General features: G+C 33.6%; 1 protein-coding gene across 3 annotated transcripts in view; it reads left to right on the top strand.

Moving 5' to 3' along the window:
* Positions 1-1,086: 1,086 nt before the first annotated feature.
* Positions 1,087-25,036, top strand: part of POT1 (protection of telomeres 1) — an 82,999-nt gene continuing 59,049 nt past the window's right edge. For 2 of the 3 annotated variants that reach the window (XM_079931881.1, XM_079931880.1), the window contains exons 1-7: positions 1,087-1,346; positions 2,019-2,306; positions 4,167-4,239; positions 7,325-7,416; positions 19,530-19,643; positions 20,424-20,471; positions 22,432-22,546. In XM_079931881.1, the coding sequence (XP_079788007.1) occupies positions 2,184-2,306; positions 4,167-4,239; positions 7,325-7,416; positions 19,530-19,643; positions 20,424-20,471; positions 22,432-22,546 (565 nt within the window). In that variant the 5' untranslated portion in view covers positions 1,087-1,346; positions 2,019-2,183. The remainder of the gene's footprint in view (positions 1,347-2,018; positions 2,307-4,166; positions 4,240-7,324; positions 7,417-19,529; positions 19,644-20,423; positions 20,472-22,431; positions 22,547-25,036) is intronic. The other variant, XM_079931882.1, reaches the window with a different exon arrangement.

Here is a 25,036-nt window from a genome sequence, read left to right as displayed (position 1 = left end):
CAATGAAAAGCCATGGACTCTTTGTTTACTAAAACCCTCACAACTCCCTTTCCCCCTCTGTATCAGCTTTCTTCTTCCCTTGCCAGTCTGGGTCTTGCATGTCTCCCCCTGGCTGCAGACCCTGAGTTGCCATGCTCTGCTGATCCCAAATAAACCCATCTTTGCTGGAGAATTATCCGGTAGTTTCTTTGTTTCAGATCAACACAAAGAATAAGAAGGAAAAGTTGAAAATAGGTTGAGAGAAGATATGTAATTTATGACAGGTGAAATGAACATGGCAAGGATCCAGGGCCAAGGTGGAGGGCTTCACTTAGGCAAGAACAGTTTTTATGAGCTGGTAGAGACCAGGGTAGGAACAAGGAGAGGATCTAAGCCTTACTTAGGAAAGTTTTCCTCTAATGGCCAGCTGCTGAGCTCAGACTGTTACCACAACTGGTGATATATGAATCAGGGGAGGGAGAGAAAGGGAAGATGGACTAACACCAAGTGCTTCCTGCTGAAAAAAATACTTTCTTTAAATATAGTTAGCTATTTCTCCCTGCAAATATATATCTACGGCAGATATTTTAGTCCAAATAGGCTTGGAAATATTTATGTAATTCTTCATTTCATTATAGTTTTGGACTGAGGTGGTTTCGCTTAAATCAAATGACTGGAGGCATAAATCAGAAATTAGCAGAGGATTCACATTTAACAATGTCTCATTAATTATAGCACAAAATCATAGCCCTATAAACAAAGTGGTTAATCAAATCTGTCTGAAAAGTAGCATTACTCATTGGTGGAATTATTTCACTGTAAAAGCTGCATTTGAGCGCTGCCTTTTAGGGGGAGAGAAATGGAAGCTAAAATAAGGGCCCTGCCCACAGGAACTTCCAGCCTACCAAACGGAATCTTAAAACCCGCTCTGGTTTTGTAAAGGCTTTTCATTGGCTACAGGATTTAGGAACCACAGAGCATAGCGTTCCCGTCTCCCACCGCCCCGCACACCCCTCCCCCACACGGTTTGCACAAAATAGGCGGGGCGGGGCTAAGGGGAGCGGAGGCAATTCGGGGAGCGGGAGAAGTACAGCCGCCTCACGCTTCCCCAGGTACCGCACCCTCTAGGTGTTCCGTGAAACTTCCAGGGCATTTTAGGCCTGGAAACCGTCTCGCAACTCGTCCTTCCAAGCGCCCAGGAGCAAGGGGCAGATTACCCCCGCCTACCGACTGTGTACGCATGCGTAGGACTGGGTTGCTAGCGTGCGTGTGACGTCACGGGCGCGCCAGTCTGAACTCTTCCGGGTTTCTGTTTAGAGCGCTGGTCAATTTCCAAGTACGTTTGGAGTTCGTTGCTTGGGTACAAGGTGAGTCGGGACCTGAACCAGTATTATGAAGAGGCTGATTTAGTTTAGATAAAAATTTGGAGAAGTTATTGCAGAGAAACTGTTCGTACTTGTCTTTCTTGTGAGCTTGCTGTGTTGACCATCTTGCTTGGCGTTTTGTGAGCAGCTGACTTGAGTTAATGCAGGACCCCCGCCCTCTAGACGGCCAGCTGGCTTGGAGAAGCTTGGTGGGCACACACTAAAATTAAATATCGACACTAGTTCGTGTCCCAGGCAAGAAGTTTGAGAAAAAAGATTGAATCTGCAATGCACAAGTTAACATCAGTTCAATAGTCGTTTCTTTCGATTGCATAGGGGCTGGAGGGGGGGAGGCAACTGATATATTTTGGAGTAATAAGCTTTTCGTGCACAATTTGCCCACACAATATTAAAACTGCCAAAGGGATTAAAAAACAAACCCAAAACTTTTCAACCTCCCTTCCCTTCCCCATAGTTTGTACATTTTAAAGCACAGTGGTAAAGGCAATTGTTAGTGCAGTGTGTACAGATCCTAAAACTGGCTTTTAGAAGTAGTTCTTTAAATATAAAACTAAATAAAAAAGGGTTAAGTTTCAATGCCTTAGGAGGATGCGTGTATTGATCCCTGTAATAAAATTATAGCATAATCCATCCTTCCTCCCTCTCCCCCAACAGTGATGACTAACTTAAAGGAAAGGAAAAGCAAAACTAAATCAAAGAAGCTTAAAGCAAATTATTGACTACATTTTGGATAAAACACTGGGCTTTGTGTTTTCAGCAGTAAGCTATCAACTTCCCTAACTGAATTTGCTTTCCACGGCACTGTGAAGCAGATCTGATATGCCACTTGAATTAATAAAAGAAGTCAAAGGACTGCCTGAAGTTGATCTGCTAAGTAAATTACACAAAGTAGATTTCAGATACCTACAGCCAGGTTGTGATTATAGCAGGAAATATATCGAGGTAAGAATTTTCATAACTCAGAATAGTTGTCTTTTGTTTTCAGCAGTTGGATTGTCAAGTGCCTAGGTGTGGTTTTTCTTTGAATTTCTCTTGCTTGTGGGTAACTGAGCTTCTTGGATCCACAAGTCAATGTTGTTCATCAAATTAGGGATATTATTAGCTAATGTTTCTTGGATTTTTTTTTTTTTTAGTATATTATTACTCATTTCTCCTTCTGGATGTCGGTTACATGTATGTTTGTATGTTGGACTTTTTGATACTGTACTTCTGGTCTCTGAGGTAGTTTGTTTTTCTTCAGTACTATTTTGTTTTTGTTTTCTTTTTTGGCTGAGGGATTTTCAGATTGTGGAATTTCTATTGTTCTGTCTTTAAGTTTACTGAACTTTTTTTGGGTTATATCCAATATTGTATGCATATTTAGTGAATTTTTAATTTTAGTTATTGTATATTTAAGTTTTGGACAAAGTTAAGAATGCTGGGAAGGAGGTAAGGGACTTACTGATAAAATGGGTCTGATAGTAAAAGAAGGAGAAATAATGCCACACTTCAGTTTTGCCCTTCTAATCAATATTCTCCATGTAGACATTTATCTTTTATTCCTTTGTTTATTTTCCATTTTCCTTATATTTTGTTTCATATGAAATAGAGTATTACGTATTACAGTTGGTCTTCTCTACTTCATTGAATTTAAATTCCTAATCAAATGCTTGTTAGTATTTGTAAACTCATTTTGCATTTGGTTGATTCGGATGATGTTTCTTGCATACTTGTATTTATTAATAAAGTGCTGTGATTAGATTCCTTTTCTTTGTAACAAGTCATTAATACTAATTATTACTGAGCTGTATCTAACTTTATCATTCTTCTCTTATTTTGTGTGTTTGATATAGAAGCATTTAAATGAAATATTTTTTAAATTCTAGTACTTTTATTAGTGTTACTAAAATAAACCCTTTTATATATAAGTAAAATGTCAGTTTGAATTCTTAAATTCCTTTGTCTAACCTGCACGTGTCTGTAGATATCTCAAGAAACATATTTATGTTTCTTGAATTTTATTAAATACATTTTACTGTGAAATTCATTATTTTTACTATACAGTTCTGTGAGTTTTGAGAGATATATAAAAACGTATAACTACAACCATAATCAAGCTATAGAACAGATGATCACCCTCCCCCAAAAAATTTTAGAGTCAGCTGCTACCCTAATTTCAATCCCTGGCAACCACTTTTGACCAGTTTTCTGAGAGTATACAGTATTCTTGCCTTTCAAGAATGCCATGTAAATTGAATCATACAGTATGTAGCCTTTTATTTTTTTAATTGAAATATAGTTGATGTACAGTATTATATGTTACAGGTATCAGTAGGTAGCCTTTCGATTCTGGCTTCTTTCACTCAAGACATTTGAGATTCTTCAGGTTGTTGAGTTTATCAATAGTATTACTTTTTTTTTTTTTTTTTTGGCGGTATGCGGGCCTCTCACTGTTATGGCCTCTCCCGTTGCGAAGCACAGGCTCCAGACGCACAGGCTCAGTGGCCATGGCTCACGGGCCCAGCCGCTCCGTGGCATGTGGGATCTTCCCGGACCGGGGCACGAACCCGTGTCCCCTGCATCGGCAGGTGGACTCTCAACCACTGCGCCACCAGGGAAGCCCAATAGTATTACTTTTTATTGGTTGCTAGAATTCCATCACAGTCTGTTTATCCATTCCCCAGTATAGCAGTACTTGGATTCTTTCCAGTATTTTGTAATGATGAATAAAGCAAATTAAAAAATTTATTCTAATTTTTACTTGTATCTTGGTATTATAATCTCTTTTGGCTTTTCTGTGTAACTGTTTTTCTCTCGTTTCAGGGAAAACTCTCACTTATCTCTTCTTTAACTTATGGTGGAAACAGAAGAGCTGTTTTGAAGATTGGACTACAAGGTATATAAGAAGACCATTTCTGCTTAACTTTTTGCTTGTAATCTGGAAATGGGTAACTTTGTGTATGTATACATACACACATAAGCACAAAAATCATTTCTAGTGTAAAAATCTATGGAATGAAAAGTTATTCTTTTCCTCTCTAAATTTTTTTCTCCGAAGTCTATCCTCTCCCCATTCTCCCATTGCTTCTGTTATACTTCAGATTCCTTTAACGTCCTATCTAGACTATTACAATAACCAACTCATCCCCCTACTTCTAGTTTCACTAATGTGACCCAAACAGCTTAGCAAAATTTAAGAAAATGCTACTTTCAGCATGTTATTTCTTACCCAAGTGTAGTTACATGAGGGAGAATTCTTCTTCCTAGTAACCCTTAAATAATCCTGGTAAGAGTTTAGAATACTTGGGGACCAAAGTAAATCTCATCTGAAGTCTGAAATTAGTTGAATGAATAAAGAATGGTCTACAGCAGTGAATGGGAAACAAACTTTGAACCACATTTCTACAACTATTGAAAACCAGATATATATCAGACAGTGTTCTAAGTACAGGGAATATAGCAGTGACCGAAACAACGTTCTTGCATTCATGGAGTTTACATTGTAGGGGAATAAATAAATTCAACAAATAATTATATAAAGTAATAATTGATAGAAATGTGGTTTGTAGACAAATAGAGCAGGATAAGGCGGTATGCCTGATGTATTATCCTTTTATATATTCTTAGGTATGATTTGCTAATATTTTGTTAAATTTATGAAAAATATGATAGGAATCTATCTTTTCCTGTAGTGATTGGTAATTTATGTTTCTAAGGGAATTTATCAGCTCATCTTGGTTGTCAGATATATTGGCATAAAGTCATTCATAATATACTTTTTATATGCTTTTAATGTTGGTAGGATCTGTAGTGGTGTCCCATTTCACTGATTTGATAATTTGAGACTATTTTCTCTCTCTCACTTTTTTTTCCTGATCATTCTGGCTAGAGATTTATTTTACTGATCTTTAAAATCGGCCTTTCTTTTCATTAATTTTTCTCTATTTTCCAGTTTTCAGTAACATTTCTTGTCTGTTAATCTGCTGTTAACTCCAATCAGTGTACTATTAGCTTCTAATATTATATTTTTCAACTCTGGAAGTTCATCTTGAGTTTTTTCATATCTGCCAGTTCTCCTCATCTATTTTCTTCTACTTCCTTGAACATGTACTTTTAATAACTGTTCCAAAATCTTCTCTGGCAATCCTGTCATCACTGTCATTTCTGAGTTTTTTTCTATTGATTCCCTGCCCCCCCCCCAATCCTTACGTGTTTTTCCTTTCTGTATGGTTGGCAGTTTTTTAACTGGATCCTGGACATTTAGAATTTTATATTATCAAATATTGGATTTATTTGTAATCCTTTAAATATTATTTGTCTTTGTTTTGGAATACTGTAAATTCTCTTGGAATCAGTTTGGTTAGCTTTGGTAGGATGGATCTAGAGCAGCCTTTATTTGGGGGCTAATTTGCCCTTATCACTAAGGAAGTGCCCTCTGACAAGTTTACTATGTGTTTTGTGTATGAGGATTCCACTCTGGCTGGTTGGAACCAGAACAGTTCACAGCCCTGTGTGAGTCTCAGAATTGTTCTGCCTGTTTCTTTCAAGTGGTTCTAATCCCTTTCCTCCCATGCTTTTGTAGATCAGTACTCAACCAAAGACCAGAAGGCACCCATCTCCAGAGCGCTCTTATCTATCTATGCTGCTGTCTTCCTTTCAGCACCATGTCATGCAGATTCTAGCTGCCTTGCTGTCCTCAAATCTGAACTCTTCTGAATTCAGTGAGGCTGTTGGGCTTTCTTTGGATTTTTACCTCCATTTTCTGCTGCCTGGAAACTCTTTCCAGGAAGTAAGCTGGGGCTATTGCTTTGTTTTCCATCTCAAAGAGATCACTTACCTGCACTTACTGTTGTCCAGTGTCTGAAAACTGTTGTTTTATATATATTTTCTTACTTCTCTAGTTGCTTTAAGGCCGGAGAGCAAATCCCGTCCCTGTTACTCTGTCATGGCCAGAAATAGACATTTGATAGGTCATTTAAGATATTAAAGAAGTAAGTTATATCTTGATTAGAAGCCATTGTGTTTTTGTTTTTAAGGAACATTAGTGTTTCAGTTTATGTATATACTTGTTTTGAGGAGTTGGATGAAAGAGGTAAGTGAAAGGAGGCAATAGACAGATGTAGTTGTTTCATTGCTGGTGATAAAGTAGCAGATTCAGGAGTTTTAAGTAACACTGCAAATTTTAGAAAGATCTTTCATGTACTTCATAGATACATGAAAGTCTGATATAAAGGCAGTTTCTTCGAGTAGTTGAATGTTTGAAAGCTTATATTAATGCGACCTCCCTCCGATGACATAGTAATTGAATCTTAGTATTTGAACTTGCTTCAGTGGTTCTAGGAGGTGGCCTCTGAAGAATGAAGATTATGGAGATTCTTTATCAAAGCCTAGAATATACAAATGAGATTACTGGAAAATGTTTGTTTCTTCTTTTCCTAGTAATTTTCATTGTCAAAATCACAAATAGCTTGGTTTTTACACACACATGCTCGTTTATTCTTCAATATGCGGGTGCTGGGGGAGAAGAACACACTTCCCTAGATTAAAACTTCATGTTCTAATACTTATAGATTACCAGAAGATCAGTAAAAATGAAGTATTTGGGGAGTGATATGTTATACACTATAAAAATTGAATAATTGTAACTTATTCAGTTCTTTTGATCATAACCATGTGAAAATAAATTGAAAGTGGTCATTATATGATGTTAATGTAGTATTTACAGAAATTTGTAAAACATATTTTAGGTGCAACTAGTTATAATTTTGGTTTTAACACCTAGTAGCATTCTATACATTATTTTTATGATACTTAAGGTGTTAAGAGTAAACTACAAGTGAATTTTAAACGTTTTAATTACTCTTCTTCATAATTATATTTTGAATTATCTATAGTTTTTAGAATTTAGTTGTCATCAATTTTCTTGTCTAGAACACCTTTATATCTAAAGTGTTTTTCTGTGTGTCTGTGTTTCTCCACAGAACAAGAAAATTCAAATTCGGATATCAACACCCTCAGTGTATTATTTTTTGGAAAATTAGCAAAGGACTGTGCTAAAGTTTTCTATGAAGGGGTAAAGTATTTTTATATTACTTTATCTTTTTTGCAGTAGGCTTAGAATTATTGAAGATGCTGTATTTATCCCATAGGCCATATTTTAGTGATTCATTATATATTTGTAGGTATATAAAAAATTATACTTAAAAAAGCAACATCTTTAAAATTGAACACTTGTAAGAGGTTAGTAAAACTTATCATTGACATAAAAAGGGACAATTTTTCCTCTCACTTAAGTTTAATTTTTAGTGTTCAATAGAATAGCTTAAAGATATATACATTTTCTCTTCACTTAATTAAAAAATAATTCTCACTAACTAAAAAATAATGAGCTATAACTCTGTATTTTTATAATATTTTCTATAATTGTTATAAAAAGAAATGCCTGCTAAATCCCCAACAAGATAATACCAAACCAAACACAACAGCATATTAAAAGGAGTAAACACAATGACCAAGGGGGATTTATCCCAGAAATGATGTTTGGTTCAACATAAGAAAATCAGTCATTGTAATATATCACAGTAATAGAGCAAAGGGAAAAAGACACAAACGATCATCTTAATTGATGCAGGAAAGGCATTTGAAAAATTCTACACACTTTCATAATCAAAACACTCAGAAAACTAGGAATAGAAGGGAACTTCTCAACATAGTAAAGATCAGTTATGAAAAACCTACAGCTAACATCATAGTCAGTGGTGAAAGACTGAAAGCATTCCTCCCAAGGTTAGGAACAGGACAAGGATGCTTGCTTTCACCACTGTTATTCAACGTTGTACTGGAACTTCTAGCCAGAGCAACTAAATAAGAAAGAAATAAAAGACATCTAAATTGTAAAAGAAGAAGTAAAACTATCTCTCTTCTCAGATGACATGATCTGATATATAGAAAATCTTAAAGAATCCAAAAGAAAGCTACTAGGGCTAATACATGAATTTAGCAATGTTGCAGGTTACAAGATCAGCACAGTAAAATCAGTAGCACCATCCAGTAGAACTGTTTGCGGTGATGGAAATGTTCTATATCTGTGCTGTCAATATGGTAGCCACTAGTCATATTTGGCCAATGAGCCCTTAAAATATGGCTAGTACAGCTGAGGAACTAAATTTTAAACTTTGTATAATATCATTTTAATTAAATTTAAATAGCCACATATGGCTAGTTGATACTGTATTGGACAGCACATCTCCAGAAATTAACCACTGTTTGGTGTATAATCTTACAGATTTTTTCTGCATGCGTATTAAAATGATTTAAAATTAACTTTCTGTAAGAATCTCATAACATCTTTGATGTTAATTGGAGATCCTCTAGATATTTGCAAAACCAGTTTTGGTAATTAAACAATATTGAAGCATATAGCTGTAAAACATTGTTGAGTCATTGATAAGTCTCCAAATAAGTTGCTCAGAGTTAGACAGTACTTCTATAATGATGTTGCAGGAATATTAGATATATGGTTTCAATCCTTTTTGATTTATGGTTGTTACTAACAAGTAAATGATGTGGGAAAAAACAATGGTTTCTGCAAAATGGCACAGTCAGATGAGATTGTCTGTACTCTGTCTCTTTTTTCATTTAGGTTCAGTAAACATTTATTAAGTGCTGACATTTTGCTTGACTCTGTGCTAGGCTCTGGAGAAACCAAAATGAATAAGACACAGTGCTTGACCTTATGGAGTCCACTATCTCTAGCCTAATGGAAAATCATTTAATGGTGGTAACTATAATAGAACTGGAATAGCAGCCTCAATAGGCTGAATCTGCCTGGAGGATTTGGGGAGAAACATCAAAGAGTAGGCACTTAGTTTTTTAGTGGAATATTTTATTTGTTAGTCTTTAAACTTTTTATTATGAAAAATTTCTAACATATATATAAGTGGTAAGAATTGTATAACGACTGTCCATATTCCAAATATCTAACTTCAGTTATCAGCATTCAGGCTCTTATTTCATCTGTTTCATCTTTTCATTTTACTGCCACAGATTATTTTGAGGCAAATATCAGGAATTATATAATTTAAATCCTAAAAATTTCAGTATGTAAAAGAGAAAGCATCCTAAAATTATATGTGTATGTGTATATGTATATATACAAATGAATACATACCATAGTACAATTATACTACTGAAATATTAACATCAGCTTTTATAAACCATGAAATATCATCAATGTATTCATGTATATATACACACATATCTATGTATATCTATGTGTCTTACTATCTATTTGAATAAACACAATTTCATCATTATGCCTAAATAATTTAACAGTAATTCCTCTATATAATCAAATATCAAGTCAGTGTTCCAATTTCCCTGATTATCTCATAAGTTATTTTTAAATTTATTTTCTTCTACCAGGAGGAGACTTTAGGTAGGGAACTCAGTGAGGAGACCTTAGCAGTAATTCAGAAGCTATTGTGGATGTATAAAGACCAAAACTAAAGCATTTGTTGAATTGACCCAGAATTGATTAGTTGTATATGTGTGTGTGTTTGTAGTTTGGAGAACTGACCTAAGAAAACTGTACAATTTATGTCAGAGAACGTTTTGCCTGTGTTCTCTCCTAGGAGTTTTTTGCTAAGTTTCTGTAAGGAGGTGGTAAATCAGTTAATTTTTTCTTAATTTATAATTTGAACAAAGAAAAGAATTAGTGTAGTGATTTTTTTTCTCAGTGAAAAGCGGTTATTAAGTCAGTGGTATATCTTAAAATCTTACTTTACAATTTGAAGAAATCAAATAGGAGTTGCCATGCAATTCATGAAATCAAATAGTTGCCATGCAATTCATGTCCAGAAATTCCTAGGACAGTTCATTAGACTGTTTCTCTTCAGAATGATAACTAGACTAATTTTCGATGCAATTTTAAAAACTTTGAATGCGATATAGTTTTAATATGGTTGGTATGGCACTGTGAAGTTCTAGAGGCAAGTATACTAAAAAAGTACTATCTGACAGTCTTATCAAGAAAGGGGACTAGGAAATAAAGTATATAAAGCATGTGTACACACACACACACACACACACACACACACACACACACAAAATCATACCTGCTTGAGGCCGTTTAGGTAGGGTAGGATCCAGTATCTCTACATAGCTATTTTGATGAGGCACTTTTGTGGGTGGCTCCAGTAAAGGCCTGTTATTGTTCCTTATTATTATTCTTCTTGCTCTTAAAGGCATGACTTTATTTCAGCTTTGTTAAAATAATTAATGTTTATGATGACAGTTCTGAATTATTAAGAATTCAGTGTTTAATAAGTCCCTAAATCATGCTTTTTTTTTTTTGGTATGCGGGCCTCTCACTGTTGTGGCCTCTCCCGTTGCGGAGCACAGGCTCTGGACGCACAGGCTCAGTGGCCACGGCTCACGGGCCCAGCCGCTCCGCAGCATGTGGGATCTTCCCGGACCAGGGCACGAACCCGTGTCCCCTGCATCGGCAGGCGGACTCTCAACCACTGCGCCACCAGGGAAGCCCCCATGCCATTTTTTAAGGAAGATATTCCTCAGAAATGATGAGAGTGAGAGGGAGGGAGAGAGAGGAATGAAAGTGAGAATGCTAAGTAGATGTTTAACAGGGAAAGATACACTTATTTAGAAAAATAACTTACATATTTTTCCCTTGATCTAGAAAACAATTTCTCTATTATAATACTTTGATGAGATAGGGGAAAATGAAAAAAATCAGTTTAATGACTAATTTGCGTGTGGATACTAAGTTATAACAGATATTTTCTCTGGCTGCCCATCCTTCAAAACAAACCAATAAAACCCCAAATCAGTGTATTAACAGCTTTCTCATTCTTCAGGCTGTTAGGTATGCATAGGCAAGTTTTGCGATAGTACATTGAATTAGTAATATTTAGTTTTCATGGGTTATAGAATATTTGAAATATACATGAAATGTAGTTTCATGTTATTTAAGATGAACTCTTTCCTTTCTGTAAAGAAGTCCACTTTTAACAGTTTTAGAGATTTCAAGGACCTGGGCCAGGAAATAATAGCCTACTTCCTTTCAATTTGCTAAGATCATTAAAGTTACCTTTCTTTTCTTCGCTCCTGATATTTTTTTTAATAAGTACGACGTTACACTCTGTGCTTCAGTTTCCTTCAGGGGAGAAAAGTTGATTTTAATGCATGATCAGGAAGAGGTTTTAGCATCCTGTTTTAAGAGTCAACTGGCAATAAAACTAAAGCCTGCTTCATTTTTATGAAAGGGCCTATAGTTTATAGATGAAGATGAGACCCTAGGGTGCTCGGGTCTCCAGTGAATCCCCAACAGGGTGTAGGTAGCCAAAAAGCGTTCTTCAATCAACTAAAAGTGTATGTAAATGTATTTATGTATTTTTTTTCCCCTCTGAGGAGGCCGTCTGTAACTCTTACCTCATTCTCAAAGAGATCCATGAACATATGATCATCAAGAACTGCTTTTTAAAGGCCCAATTTCATGATTCTATCGCAGTATATAGTTGAGTTAATATGGAACTCCACAGAAATAATAATGATCTGATATTAGAATTTCGTATCTTACAAAAATCTTCCTGTATTATTTTTAGAAAAGTTTTATGTTCATGAGAGTCAAGTGCTAATATGAATGTAATGTTTTAATCTTCTTAAAGAATTTTTTGAAACATTTTACAAAGACAATACAAAAGAATCTTTGGAGGAAATGTTCTAGGTAGAGTTGCTATTAGAGAGGTTTGTGTGTATTACATTTATTATGCATATATTAATTTTTTTTTTACCTTAGTGCATGGATCTCTGTTTATCTTATACTTCCTTCCTCCTCATTAGTCCTGGGTATCTCTGACTGTGTATTTGTGTGTGCATATGAATGTGTGTGTTTGTTTTTGGAGGGGTTCATAATTAAAGAGCTCTTCTGGCTGGCATGTTTGGATGTTTTGAAGTGAAATGATATAAAGAGATCGTAAATTCTAATTTCTAGTGATGTAAGGAGATTAAAGAACTTACTTTTCTGTTCCTTTTTCTGTCCTTTATTTTACATAGTTCAATAGCAAAGGCCATACTTAAGAGGCTGTTAGAGTTTGCTTAAGTTTAGGCAACAAAACACATTTGTTTATTTTTCAAACATCTATTAAAGCTAGCTTCTAATGCTTAATCAGGTTTTTGGAATCTTTTACTAAAATATGGTACTAATCTTTTATATATTATATTACTAATCTTTTATTGAGAATATCGTATTATATTTGTATGGAACTTTACAGATTGCAAAGTGCTTCCATATACGTTTATCGTTTGAGCCATTAGTAACCCTCTGTCCTGATGGTCAGTAGTACAGTTATTCTAAAGCTAACCTTGTAGTAAGTACAGAAGCTGCTCTGTCTCCACGACTGTATTTTTGTCCTGCCTTAAGGAGATATTGTGGACTTGAATTAGGTCTTGGAAATGTTTGCCTTAGAAGATTTTGTTCTTCTTGTGTGGCCATGGTTTTAAAAGCATTTAAGCAGCATGGAAGGGCATAACCAGAAAAGCAAAAGCTGCCCCACTCCCTCTGAACCCACTCTCATTACCTACTCCCATTATTAGATAAAACCACTGCTATGTCTTTTTCTTTTTTTGGTATCCTTCCAGCTTTTATATATGTGTGTATATATGTATACTTACATATGTATGTATGTATCTTTATATACATATAAACATATATGTACATTTTCTACCAAATGACATCATAAAATCCATGTTTTGTAAATTGCTTTATTTCACAACGTATCTTGGACGTCTTAGAGAAGTGTTTTAAAAATAAATACATGGTATTGAATATTAGGAATCTGTTTGCTTATATTTTAAATATGTTTTTATCTTTATCCTTCCTTAACATTCTTGTATTTATTAAATTCTTACCTGAAAAATAATATAAAAGGTTTATAATATAATGAGTTAGCAAAACATGTACATTTATCTATAAAACATGTATGGTATATTAGATATTATTATTTTTCCTAACTGATATGAAAGGTGTCTTCTGCTTTTGAAATATATTTTAAATAGGTATTCATTAAAATAGAATAGAACCATACAACTAATTAGTACTTGTCAGATAATAGGATGTTGGTAATGGTAAGTCAAGGTTTCTCCTTTTAAAATATAATGGTGTGAAGACTGAGGTCACAATTTAGTTTAAATTCTTTCTGCATTTAAAATCACGAATGTTGATCATTTGGGAGGTCTAATTAGTCTATTTATTTTAGAGTTTATAGTATTAAGGTTAAAGATTGTTGCAAATCAAAGGTAAAACTTTTTGCATAAAAGAATGAATTTTTATTGTGAGGTGGATGGACCTAGAGACTGTCATACAAAGTGAAGTAAGTCAGAAAGAGAAAAACAAATACCGTATGCTAACACATATATATGGAATCTAAATTTAAAAAAAATTAAAATAAATAAATAAATAAAAGTAAAAAAAGAAAGAGAAAAAAGGTCCGAAGAACCTAGGGGCAAGACGGGAATAAACATGCAGACCGACTAGAGAATGGACTTGAGGATACGGGGAGTGGGAAGGGTAAGCTGGGACAAAGTGAGAGAGTGGCATGGACATATATACACTACCAAATGGAAAACAGCTAGTGGGAAGCAACCACATAGCACAGGGAGATCAGCTGGGTGCTTTGTGACCACGTAGAGGGGTGGGATAGGGAGGGTGGGAGGGAGGGAGATGCAAGAGGGAAGAGATATGGGAACATATGTATATGTATAACTGATTCACTTTGTTATAAAACAGAAACTAACACACTATTGTAAAGCAATTATACTCTAATAAAGATGTTAAAAAAATTTTTTTAAATAAAAAATAAATGTGGACATACACAGGGTAAAAAAAAAAAGAATGAATTTTTATAGCTCGATTCTTACACCTTTCTTCTTTGTCGCTTATTTCCTTAAGATTAGCTCTGTATTTGAATACAGCAATCCTAAAACATCTTTGCTTTGCTAGATTAATGGTACATTTTGTGGGAATACAAATGGTCTAATTGAAATTCCCTCCATCTGAGGCATTTTTTTCAGTTTTAACTTTCATTTAAAGAAAGTTTTAACATTAATATGTAGATACAAAATAGGAAAGACTTTTCCAAAGTATTTTAAAAGTTTAAAAAAAGGTCTTATTACAAAACTGTCAAAGTTACAGACATTTGTTAATACGTTTTTTCCCATTCCTATAAGATTTAGTTCTGAAAGAGGAGATAGAGTAGTACCTACCATAGAAGTCAGGAGATCTGGGTTCTTGTCTTAGTCTACAACTAATTAGCTGTGTGTGACCTTAAACTGCTCATTTATTCTCTCTGGCCCTTATTTTCTTATCTGAAAGATGAAGGTGTTTGATTATGCGATCTCTAAGGTCCTTCACAATTCTAAAATGCTAAGATTCTATGAAGTAAGTTTTGTAGTAGTTGTATAGTTTATGTTAAGATTTAATGAAGGTATATTTTATGTAATGTCTGTGTGTTTGTGTGTGTATATTCATATATTTAGGTATTCATTGAGTTGTCTAAACACTTCTTGAATGTTTTTTGTCTGCTCCATGTCAGAGACATTTTAACTGAATAAGACAGTTATGGACCTTGCTTTCATGGAATAGTTTTCAATGGAGAAGAGTGGAATTAAACAACTATTATGTAATTAATTATTTTATCCAGATATGATATGTACTAAGAAGATTGAGTAGCAGAATGAGAAAAATAGCCGAAAGAATGAACATAGGGGTACGGGGAGAGTAGATAAGTAAGAGAGAACAGCATATACAGAGGCCCTGAGTGAGGATCCTGGAATGCTAAGGAATTATAGTAAGGCAGAGTTCCAGAGTGAGTCACACGAAATGCGGCTGGTGAGCTGGGTGGGCATCAGATCATAAAATGATTTGTAGACCATTTAAAGATTTTGGTTTTTATGCCAATTATGTCCTTGGTGTTACATGATCCAATAAGTGCTAATACACATGAAATACATTTATTATGCTAAAGAAACATTTTCTGTCAGTCACTGCACTATCAATGACATCAGGTCCCTGGTTTTTCCCTGTACCCTTTCACTCTTTAACAGTGTTTTAAGATGTGATAACCTAACAGTATTTGCAAGGTCAGTATAGTAAAAATTACTTAATGCCTGTTAAAGTCAGATAAGTTTTTCTTTTTGGATTATCAACTGTTTCATATTTTCTTTGCCCTTTTCCTGCTCAGTGATGACTTGAGAATTTTTAGTATGTTATCCATTAAAAATAAGCAAATTAATACACTGGTTTTGTGTATTTTTGTTACCTATTGGTTTGCTTCCTATTTCACCACTGATTGTGTTCCTCATTGGGAGATATTAGCATGTAAAAACCATGGTGGTTTATATGCAAGTAAGTTGTCTGATTTTTTTTCCTTCAATTGTTCATTTTTAAAGAACGCTTACGTTAAAAAGACCCGTATTGATTTCACTCATTTTCTCTGCAACTCGTTTGCGGTAGAAATATTCCTGTTGGCTACACTGAAAATTGTCTAATGATGAGGGCTTAATCTATCTAAGGCACTGTGACAAAAGGGAAATGACTGCTTTGCTGATATCTGAGTATGCCGAGTTATTTCAAAGATTTCATTTCAAATGTGTTTTCACTTTTATAACTTTGATGCAAAGATAGCAATTAAAACCTTATCATTTTTAGCAGCAGGGTTATGCTTCTCAAGCTGGTTTTCTAATACTGTTTTCAGCAGACTGAGATAGGCACCTACTCTGACATATCAGAATACTTTAGTCTCACCACTGAACTGTGTAATTCCCATTCTTGTTTGAATGGCTTCAGTATGCTGTGCTCTTCTCAGAAACTTAGAACAGTGTGTGTTAAATCTCATTTTCAACTCAATCTAATGAGTGTTTGTACAAGCTAAAACAGCCTATTATATATTTATGTTTCTAATCCTCTGTGTATTTGAATTAATTTGAAAGTCATTATGATTAATAAATTGATGGGACATGAATCCTAAGCCATTTATTTTTTTCTCTTTTGTTTAGATCTGTATTTCAGTTTCTACCAGTGTTGATTAATTTATTCAACAAATATTTGTTGACCACTGATTATGAACAGAAGCCTCCACTAGTCACTTGTGTGGGATATTCAGATGGATAAGACATTCTTAGTCCCAAGGGTCTTACAGAGTTTTCAGGGCAGTAAAAACATTAAGAAAGTTTATAAATAACACACATGAAAAATATTAAAATGCGGCATAGGAGAGTTCAGAGGAAGGAAGAATTATTTTTCCTTCTTCCTTCTTTGGGGTACAAGCTAAGATAAACCTCCCAGGGAAGAAGCATTTACAGCCCAGATTTTAAAAGATAGGTACTCAGAAAATGCAAAAAATATATGTGGAAAAACATTGGGTATATAAGAGAATCTGATTTATTTTGTATTGAATGGAAGTATATGGAGATAAAGCAGGCAAAGTAACTTGGGATGAGATCACTGAGGGCCTTCAGTGCAATTTATATGTGTAAATTAAATATAAATTCATGTTTATAAATATAAATTTGGGAGGGATAAATTGGGAGTTTGGGATGGAAATATACACACTACTATATATAAAATAGATAACTAATAAGGACCTACTATATAGCACAGGGAACTCTACTCAGTACTCTGTAATGGCATATATGGGGAAAGAATCTAAAAAAGAGTGGATACATGTATATGTATAACTGATTCACTTTGCTGTACACCTGAAACTAACGCTGTAACTAACATTGTAAATCAACCATACTCCAATAAAAATTAAAAGTAAAATTAAATTAAAAAAATAAAACAAACGTAATAAATTGAACATTTATTTTTTATAGGTTTAATTTGTAGCTTAAAATTTTATTAATAACTATTTTTTTGAAGTTTTGAATTTTATTTTTTTTTTATACAGCAGGTTCTTATTAGTTATCTATTTTATACATATTAGTGTCTATATGTCAATCCCAATCTCCGAATTCATCACACCACCACTGCCCCCCGCTGCCACTTTCCCCCCTTGGTGTCCATACGTTTGTTCTCTACATCTGTGTCTCTATTTCTGCCCTACAAACTGGTTCATCTGTACCATTTTTCTAGGTTCCACATATATGTGTTAATATACGATATTTGTTTTTCTCTTTCTGACTTACTTCACTCCGTAGGACAGTCTCTAGATCCATCCACATCTCTACAAATGACCCAATTTCCTTTTTATGGCTAATATTCCATTGTATATATGTACCACATCTTCTTTATCCATTCGTCTGTCAACGGGCATGTAGGTTCTTTAAAAGTATTTTTGGTTCTTATTTCCATTTTGTCGATTGTATGCTAGAGGAAAAGTTGTAACCTTTTACTGAGTTTTGTTGCTAATGTTAGAATAGACTTTTGAAAAATTTTTGTTATGAATACTGGTATCTTGCTTTTAATGATTTATTCTCTTTATTTAAAAATGTTTTCTCCATCATAAAAGAAATACTTTTATTCTTTAAGTTTGGTTTATACAGAAAAATTGAAAAATATGCATTTCTTCCCCTAACACTTTCATTTAGTGTATATCTTTCCATATATTTATGTTTAAGACATTTTAAAGTAAAATAAAAAATAAAATGAGATATGTTATTTTTTGTATTTTGAAGAGAATTTAGAACTGACCAATGATTTCCCTACTTCTGTTTATTCTCCTGTGTTAGCTTGATTAAACAACTTTACATCTTTGACTGAAATCTTAAGTTTTCATTTAAATCAGAATATACTGTTCAAAGGTAAATTGGAAAAACTGCATATTTTTCAGTTATAATAGTAATTTATTCCAGAAGCACTCTTGCTCTTTATTTTATTCCCCTTTAAAACTGCCTAAACCATGGTACAAACATAGAAAATCTTCAGTGGGAAGGAAAATTTTCTCCCACTTAACTGTGAAGCATTGTTTTTAATTAGCATTAACAGCACAGACACAATTATGTTTGCAGTCTCACCTGAAGAAAATAAAATGCAGAAATTTGCAGAGCTAAAATATCTGGATAGGGCCAGAGATTTTAGAAAGGCCATTTATGATCCTTCCTTTGATTCACAGATAGTTTATGGAGGGCCTACTTTGTGCCAAGCCCTGTAAATACAAAGCAGAATAAGACATGACCCTTGTCTTCAAGGTGCTTACAGCCTAATTAATGGACCTAAATAGAGACTCCTGGGGGTTGACACACACTCCTGGGAGTGTGACATTTTGCACACTCATATGTGCAAAATAAAAATCAGTAATGCAGAAGAGTTCCATTTGGTAGAAATTAAGATTATTGAAGGAAGCTGCCTAAGGCCCAGGAATTTCTGTTTATCTTAAGGTTTTGGTGTTAAAATTAGAGGAGTAAGATAATAATATGTGTGTGTGTGTGTGTGTGTGTGTGCACGCGTGTGTGCGTGTGTGTGTGTGTGTGTGTGTGTGTGTGTGTGTGTATATAAAATACAGCAAGACAAGACTCACTAAGTGTGGATGTTCCAGTATTTGGAAAATAAGAAAAGAGATTTAACTAAAGAATGAGAGAGGCAGGAATAAATGGAGATTGGCTTCTTCTTACTATTATAAACCTACGTGGAAAGAAAGTATCTTTGTTCTTATTAGTATGTAAATGGAAATGTCCTATTTATGTCTCATACCCTGGATCTTTATGCTCATGTTAGTTTTATAACAATATGGAGTTTTTGCAATAATGACATGTCTTTCTCAATGTAGTCTCTCAGAGATTTAGTTTCATTTAATTTCCATTCTTAATACTGTTGGCTCATTACTGTCTCTTCGTTGTGTTTATTCATGCACACTTATTCACATAAATTGAGATGAACATTGATGTTTGAAGCCCTAATAGATAAATAAAAATTTCTAAGTGATTTAGGTAGTGTTTTCCTGGTCCATTAAGAGGAGCACTGTACTTATCTATGGCTACATTGCTGATACCCTTTTGTAGGAGGTGGTAGTCTCAATCTTATATTCAGAAAGCATTAAACAAGTTTAGGCTAACCAGCTTTTCATTTTATAGAAATGATTCCTGTTTTTACATAGTAATAAAAATAAGAATCTATATGGCATTCAGAATTATGGTATTTTGATGATTTTTAAATTATTTTTTTCTATATAGGACACCATTGCAGTGGCCGGATTTGTTATTTTGTCAGCATCTTCATCTACAAGCAGAGATGGTAAACTTCGCTTATTTTTGAAAGCATCTGAGGACTTCAAATCAACTGTTTATGTAAGTATGCAACTTTTTAGTCTCTAATTGTAGTTTTAATGAGCTAAAGTAATGGAATAGAAGTAGTATTTTTGTGTATCTGCAGATAAACTATTTAGTCTGACTGAATTATTGTAATTAAATATTTTAAGTTTAAAAATAAAAATCCTTTTCTTGGCTTTATATTTAGAATGATTCCAGGTAGCAGAGAAGGATCCCTTAAAGATAGTTATTTGTTACTGAAATTCTTAAAGCTTCGCAGACAGTCTAAACCTGATCAATATATTCTTTGCAGTTATACTGTCATCCTCTTTTGATGGTCTGCTTGATTTTATCTTAAATTGATCAGGTGCCCCTTTTTAGGTAAAACTGATTTCCTCCTATTTCATTCTTTATGAAGGTCTTCATCCTCTCCGTCTCACTTCACCACCCCCCGCCCCCTCCCCACACAAACACACATACACTTTTGGAGACTGCCTGTTTGGTCAAGGCTGTCAGGTGGAGAAGTAGAGTTGGGTCAAGCTATGTGCCTGCAGACCAACATCTGCCTGTTTTGTTTTATTTTTTTGTCTGAACAGGGCATTTTATGGGCCAGGTGTGGTTCTGTGATATTAAAATTGGTGAATTAAACTGAAGCTTAGCTTAGACAACTTTGTACCTGTGACTCTTAATTTGTAAGCTATAACTTTATGCCATTCTGTGAACTGGAATATTATAAAATGTGTAGTTTTACTACAATTAAAGGTCTGTAATCACATTGGACATGTTTGTATACAAATAAGTCCTCTCTTTTTTTTTCAGGTTTATGTTAAATCCGTAAGAGATTTTTCTACAGAATCAATGTCTTTGGTAAGATGGTATTAATTTTAATTTAGAAATGTACACCCCACACACACATACATATAGGTATTTGACCCACTTTATAGACTGATTTTGAAATAGTATCAATACAGTGGGAAAACATAATCTCTACTTTTTTGATATACAATGATATTACATTTGAGTTATATATTTCCCTGGTAATTAATACCTGGTTCATCTGTTGTCTGGAATATTTGCTGATATTTTGCAGAAGTTACGTACACAAGAAAATTAAAATGGAAAAGAAGTTTTATTGTGTGAAGACACTGGGATTTTTACTCCTTTTAAATCTTAGGCAAATTCATTTCTTTTGCTTTTCATCAGCTTATATTTAAACAGATTGTTATGTGCTGAATTGTGATTTGACAAATTATGTAATTTTAAGTAAAGAATTTTATTATACTTCTGATATATTTTGCTTTTTCTTTTAAATCATATTTTAAATATTTTATAAAATTTTGTCATCTCATAGCAATGGGAAGGTTCCCATTTTTAAAGGTGAGCTAATTGTAGCTGAGTGAAACTGGAAAGAAGGTAATATGTTGATAAAGTTTAGTTATGGCAAATGGGCTCCTTAGTTGCACAGGCGGGTTCCTTAGTTGTGGCACATGGGCTCCTTAGTTGCGACCCATGGGCTCCTTAAAATAAATTTTATGTTCTACCTTTAGTTTCTATTGGACAGAGTTCAAGGACTTTGCTTCTAGTTGACAGTGACTACTGGATACAGGTTTTAAATTCTGAATAATACCATAATTGTATAACTTAAATTTGTTATTTAGGGTAACTGTAACCAATAAAAGTATTGATGTACTTTTTAAAAAATATGAATTAACTTTGATATTAGTGTTTTTCAAAATTGTTATAGATAGGTCAGCTTCAAATATTTGATACATCCATGCACTTGTGGTAAGGCAGAAGTAAATGAGAGAGCCTCTGAACTTGGCAAAAACGGTTTTTCAGGAAGCTCAGGTATTCTGAACTATTAGAATATAACGTAGCTGCTCTGCACACACATACTGGCTTATTTACATTGAGAGCCAAATTACAATCAAGATGTTGATTGCTGGTTGTGAATTAACAAGTACATTACTTGGAAAACCATAATGGTTAGGGTCATTGAGCTGTGCTGGCCTTCCCATTCATCTCCACATTAGGGAGATATTTGTTAAGATAATATATTGGATCCAGTTAGTTTGTCAGCTGAGTACCTATTGTCTCTATTCTGTCCCATATGCTGACCATTGTTTTTCTTTCATTACTTTTTTTTAATATCATGGTTTGATGAGATTTCTAAGCAAGCCCTGCCCTTGTGTTTGACCTGAGGGATCAGCTTCCTTGAAAAAACAATTCATTTTGATTTGATTTTTAAAATTTTAACTCTTAGTGTGATAGGTAACCTTATTTCCAGCTGGAAGTGAAGTGGGTGGGTGATGGGGCCAGATGTCTGAACCCTTTTCAGGATTGTTTGACTAACATCAGACGTTCTTGTGAAATCACTTCCCCTTTTCTTTCCAAACTTCTGTATAGTTATTTCAGAAAAATTTTTTTCTTTTATTACCATGTTTAATGTCTTTATATCATTTATAATCAAAATCTGGCTTTATTTAGGCCTTATTAAAATCTTCATAGCAGTATAGGAAAAAAAATAAATATATGCCACAAGTTTTGAAGTGATACTAGTTAAGGTTAAAAACCAGAACAAAAGTCTCTTAAACTGCATTTTTTAGAGCTGTGTACAAATTACACCATTTATAATCAAAGTTATTTATATGAAAAACTAGATGGTTTATATAGCAACCTTTATAAGCTGTGCATTTCTCCTTTTTTCAGGCTACAGTCTCTTTTTAGACACTTAGAAGGAAAAAATGCAGATCAGTTTGCTAACTTACAAATTTGATCATAACATGATTCTAAAATCTTAATACTTATATTCACTGTCTTTCTTTAGGTTCCAGCCACACATTATGTATATACACCCCTGAATCAACTTAAGAGTGGCATGATTGTCAATGTCTATGGTGTTGTGAAGTTCTTTAAGCCTCCATATCTGAGCAAAGGAACGGGTAGGTATTATTAAAATTGGTCAAGATTTTAATGGACTGGAACTGTTTTATTGGTTCAGGAACACAGCTCCTTCAGTACTCTAAGTCTTAGAAACTTAATTGTGATTTATAATTGTCAAACAATACTGATGCAAATTTTTTGGCCATTTTTACTTATAAAATAAGTATAGTCTATAAGTTGTAGAGAATAAATGAAGAAAAGAATGCTAAGCAGCAACATGACAGCATATGAAAGTATAAAATAGCCTATGAAAGTATAGAATAAGCTAGAAAAGGTAAATATATAGACACGTACAGAATATGTAATGCTGTTATGTAAATCATTTTAATTCTTGCATAGAAGTTAAAAGACAAATGTATAAAAAAGAGCTACCTGTAAACATGTGTTAGTGGTTACAACATAAAAAGATGTAAATGGTGACTAGGTAACATAAAGTATGTGTTGGGGGAGGGGACTAAAAGTGTAGAGCTTTTGTATATGATAGAAATTTATTTTTTATCAGTTTAAGATAGTTATAACTGTAAGGTGTTTTATGTAAATTTTGTGGTAACCAAAAAGAAAATACTTATGGAAGATACGCAAAAGAAAATGAGAAAGGAATCAGAGTAGGTCACGACAAAAAAAATCAGTGAAGCACAAAGGAAGACCATAAGAGAGAAAACAAGGGACAAAAGAGCTACAAGACAGACAGAAAAGAACAAAATGGCAAGAGTAAGTTCTTCCCTATCAGTAGTTACTTTAAATGTAAAAGGATTAAACATCCCAGTCAAAAGGCATAGTACTTGGGTTGTTTTTAAAGATAATTAAGGAGATATAACCTATTCTATATAAAAATGTAAGCTTTTAAACAGACTAACATGTAAAAGAATGAATCAAAAAAACGTGGATTTCAGCTTTCTGAGAGTTAATGTAGTTAACAGACAGGCACTTTCACCTTGGTTTAATTTAGTTCAACGAAATTTAACATTTATTGCTCTGTTTAGTCTAATTTGAAACAGCAACATTTGTAAGAGGCATCATTATTTTATGTATCATTAAGAAAAGCTATGCTTCACTGTCAATTGTAAGATATAACCATATTGTAAAGATGTTAAAAATGTGAAACAGTGGTGGTGTTGATGAAATATTGTCTTTATCGACTGTATGCCTGCCAACTGCTGTGGCTCATGCTGGGAACACAAAGATGTTCTCAGTGAGTTAATATTTTTAAAAGATTTAATTTATTAAATTATACATATGCAAATTTTATTGTGGCATGAGCTCTAAGTTTACTCTTTGGTGGGGTGGATGGGGGGGAAAAGTCTCATTTTCATGTGGTCAGCATTTTTTTTTTAGTGTGTTTTAAAATTTTATTTTGAGCATTATTTGATTTTTTTTACATTATGAAATATATCAAACATACAGAAAATAATTAAATGACCCCTATATTATATTTACTGGGCAGATTTTACCATATTTGCTTCAGTTTTTTAATTTATTTATTTTTAACTTTTGTTGGAGTATAGTTAACAGAATATTTTGATAATGTGTAAAGACTTAGTTTATGTGCAAGTGGCTATGTGAAGACTATTGAATCTAGAGATGAGAAGTTTGAAATAGGTGGTAGCTAAGTCTGAAGACCGCAAAAGGATGTTTTATTGAAAACCCTGATTTCTGTTGTTTCAGTAGGAGGGGAAGAATTAAACGTTAAGGTTGAAGCAGAGAAATTTTGTTTGAATTTCTCAAATATTTTCATTCAACTTTACTCTTTTGCAGTCTACTTTCCACACCCCATCATGCCATTCAACATACATATGCATACTTTCACCTTAGTAGTTTCTTCTCATCATCGAATTTTTTTCCCCTGAATTTTACATTGCCCATTCTGTGAATTCCCTGTAGAGTGTAATCACTGCAGTCTTCTTCCAGTTGCCAGTGTTATCTGGCTAGCTTTAATAGGCCTGCCAAATTTAGGAATAAGCTACAATACTGGTAATAATGTTCATCTAACTTGGTAGAAGATATAATTTTAAAACTTTTTGCACTTGGTATGGTTCAAATGCTTATCATTGAAAGTTTTTAGTAAATTAATCAGCAAATACATTATTTTCAAAAATATCATGAAATGAAAGTATTACAGAATAAAATTATAGCTGTTTTTAAAACAGCTATGATGACTCAATTTTAGTTTGTTATTAGATAGCATAATCATTTTCTTCTGACAATGTTATTAAATCGTGTATATAATGAAAGCATTGGGAAACTGTAGTATTTATTATATATTCTATGTATCCTGTATCTCTTAGGTATATTTATAGTTAGATCCAGTCCTTTAATAAAAACATTCATGAGTAGTAATAAGCCAACTTTTATTTTAAAGATAATGTGTTTCTCTGTTTCTTCTGAGATACTAAATTAAAATGAATGTCATCAATTTTTTCTGAATATATTCATTAAAACTCTAAAATTTGTCTGAAGATACAGCGAGATGTCTTTACTACTACCAAGAT

This window comes from Stenella coeruleoalba (genome assembly GCF_951394435.1).
Source record: "Stenella coeruleoalba genome assembly, chromosome: 9".
Lineage (NCBI taxonomy): Eukaryota > Metazoa > Chordata > Mammalia > Artiodactyla > Delphinidae > Stenella > Stenella coeruleoalba.
This window is presented reverse-complemented; position numbering and strand designations above follow the sequence as displayed.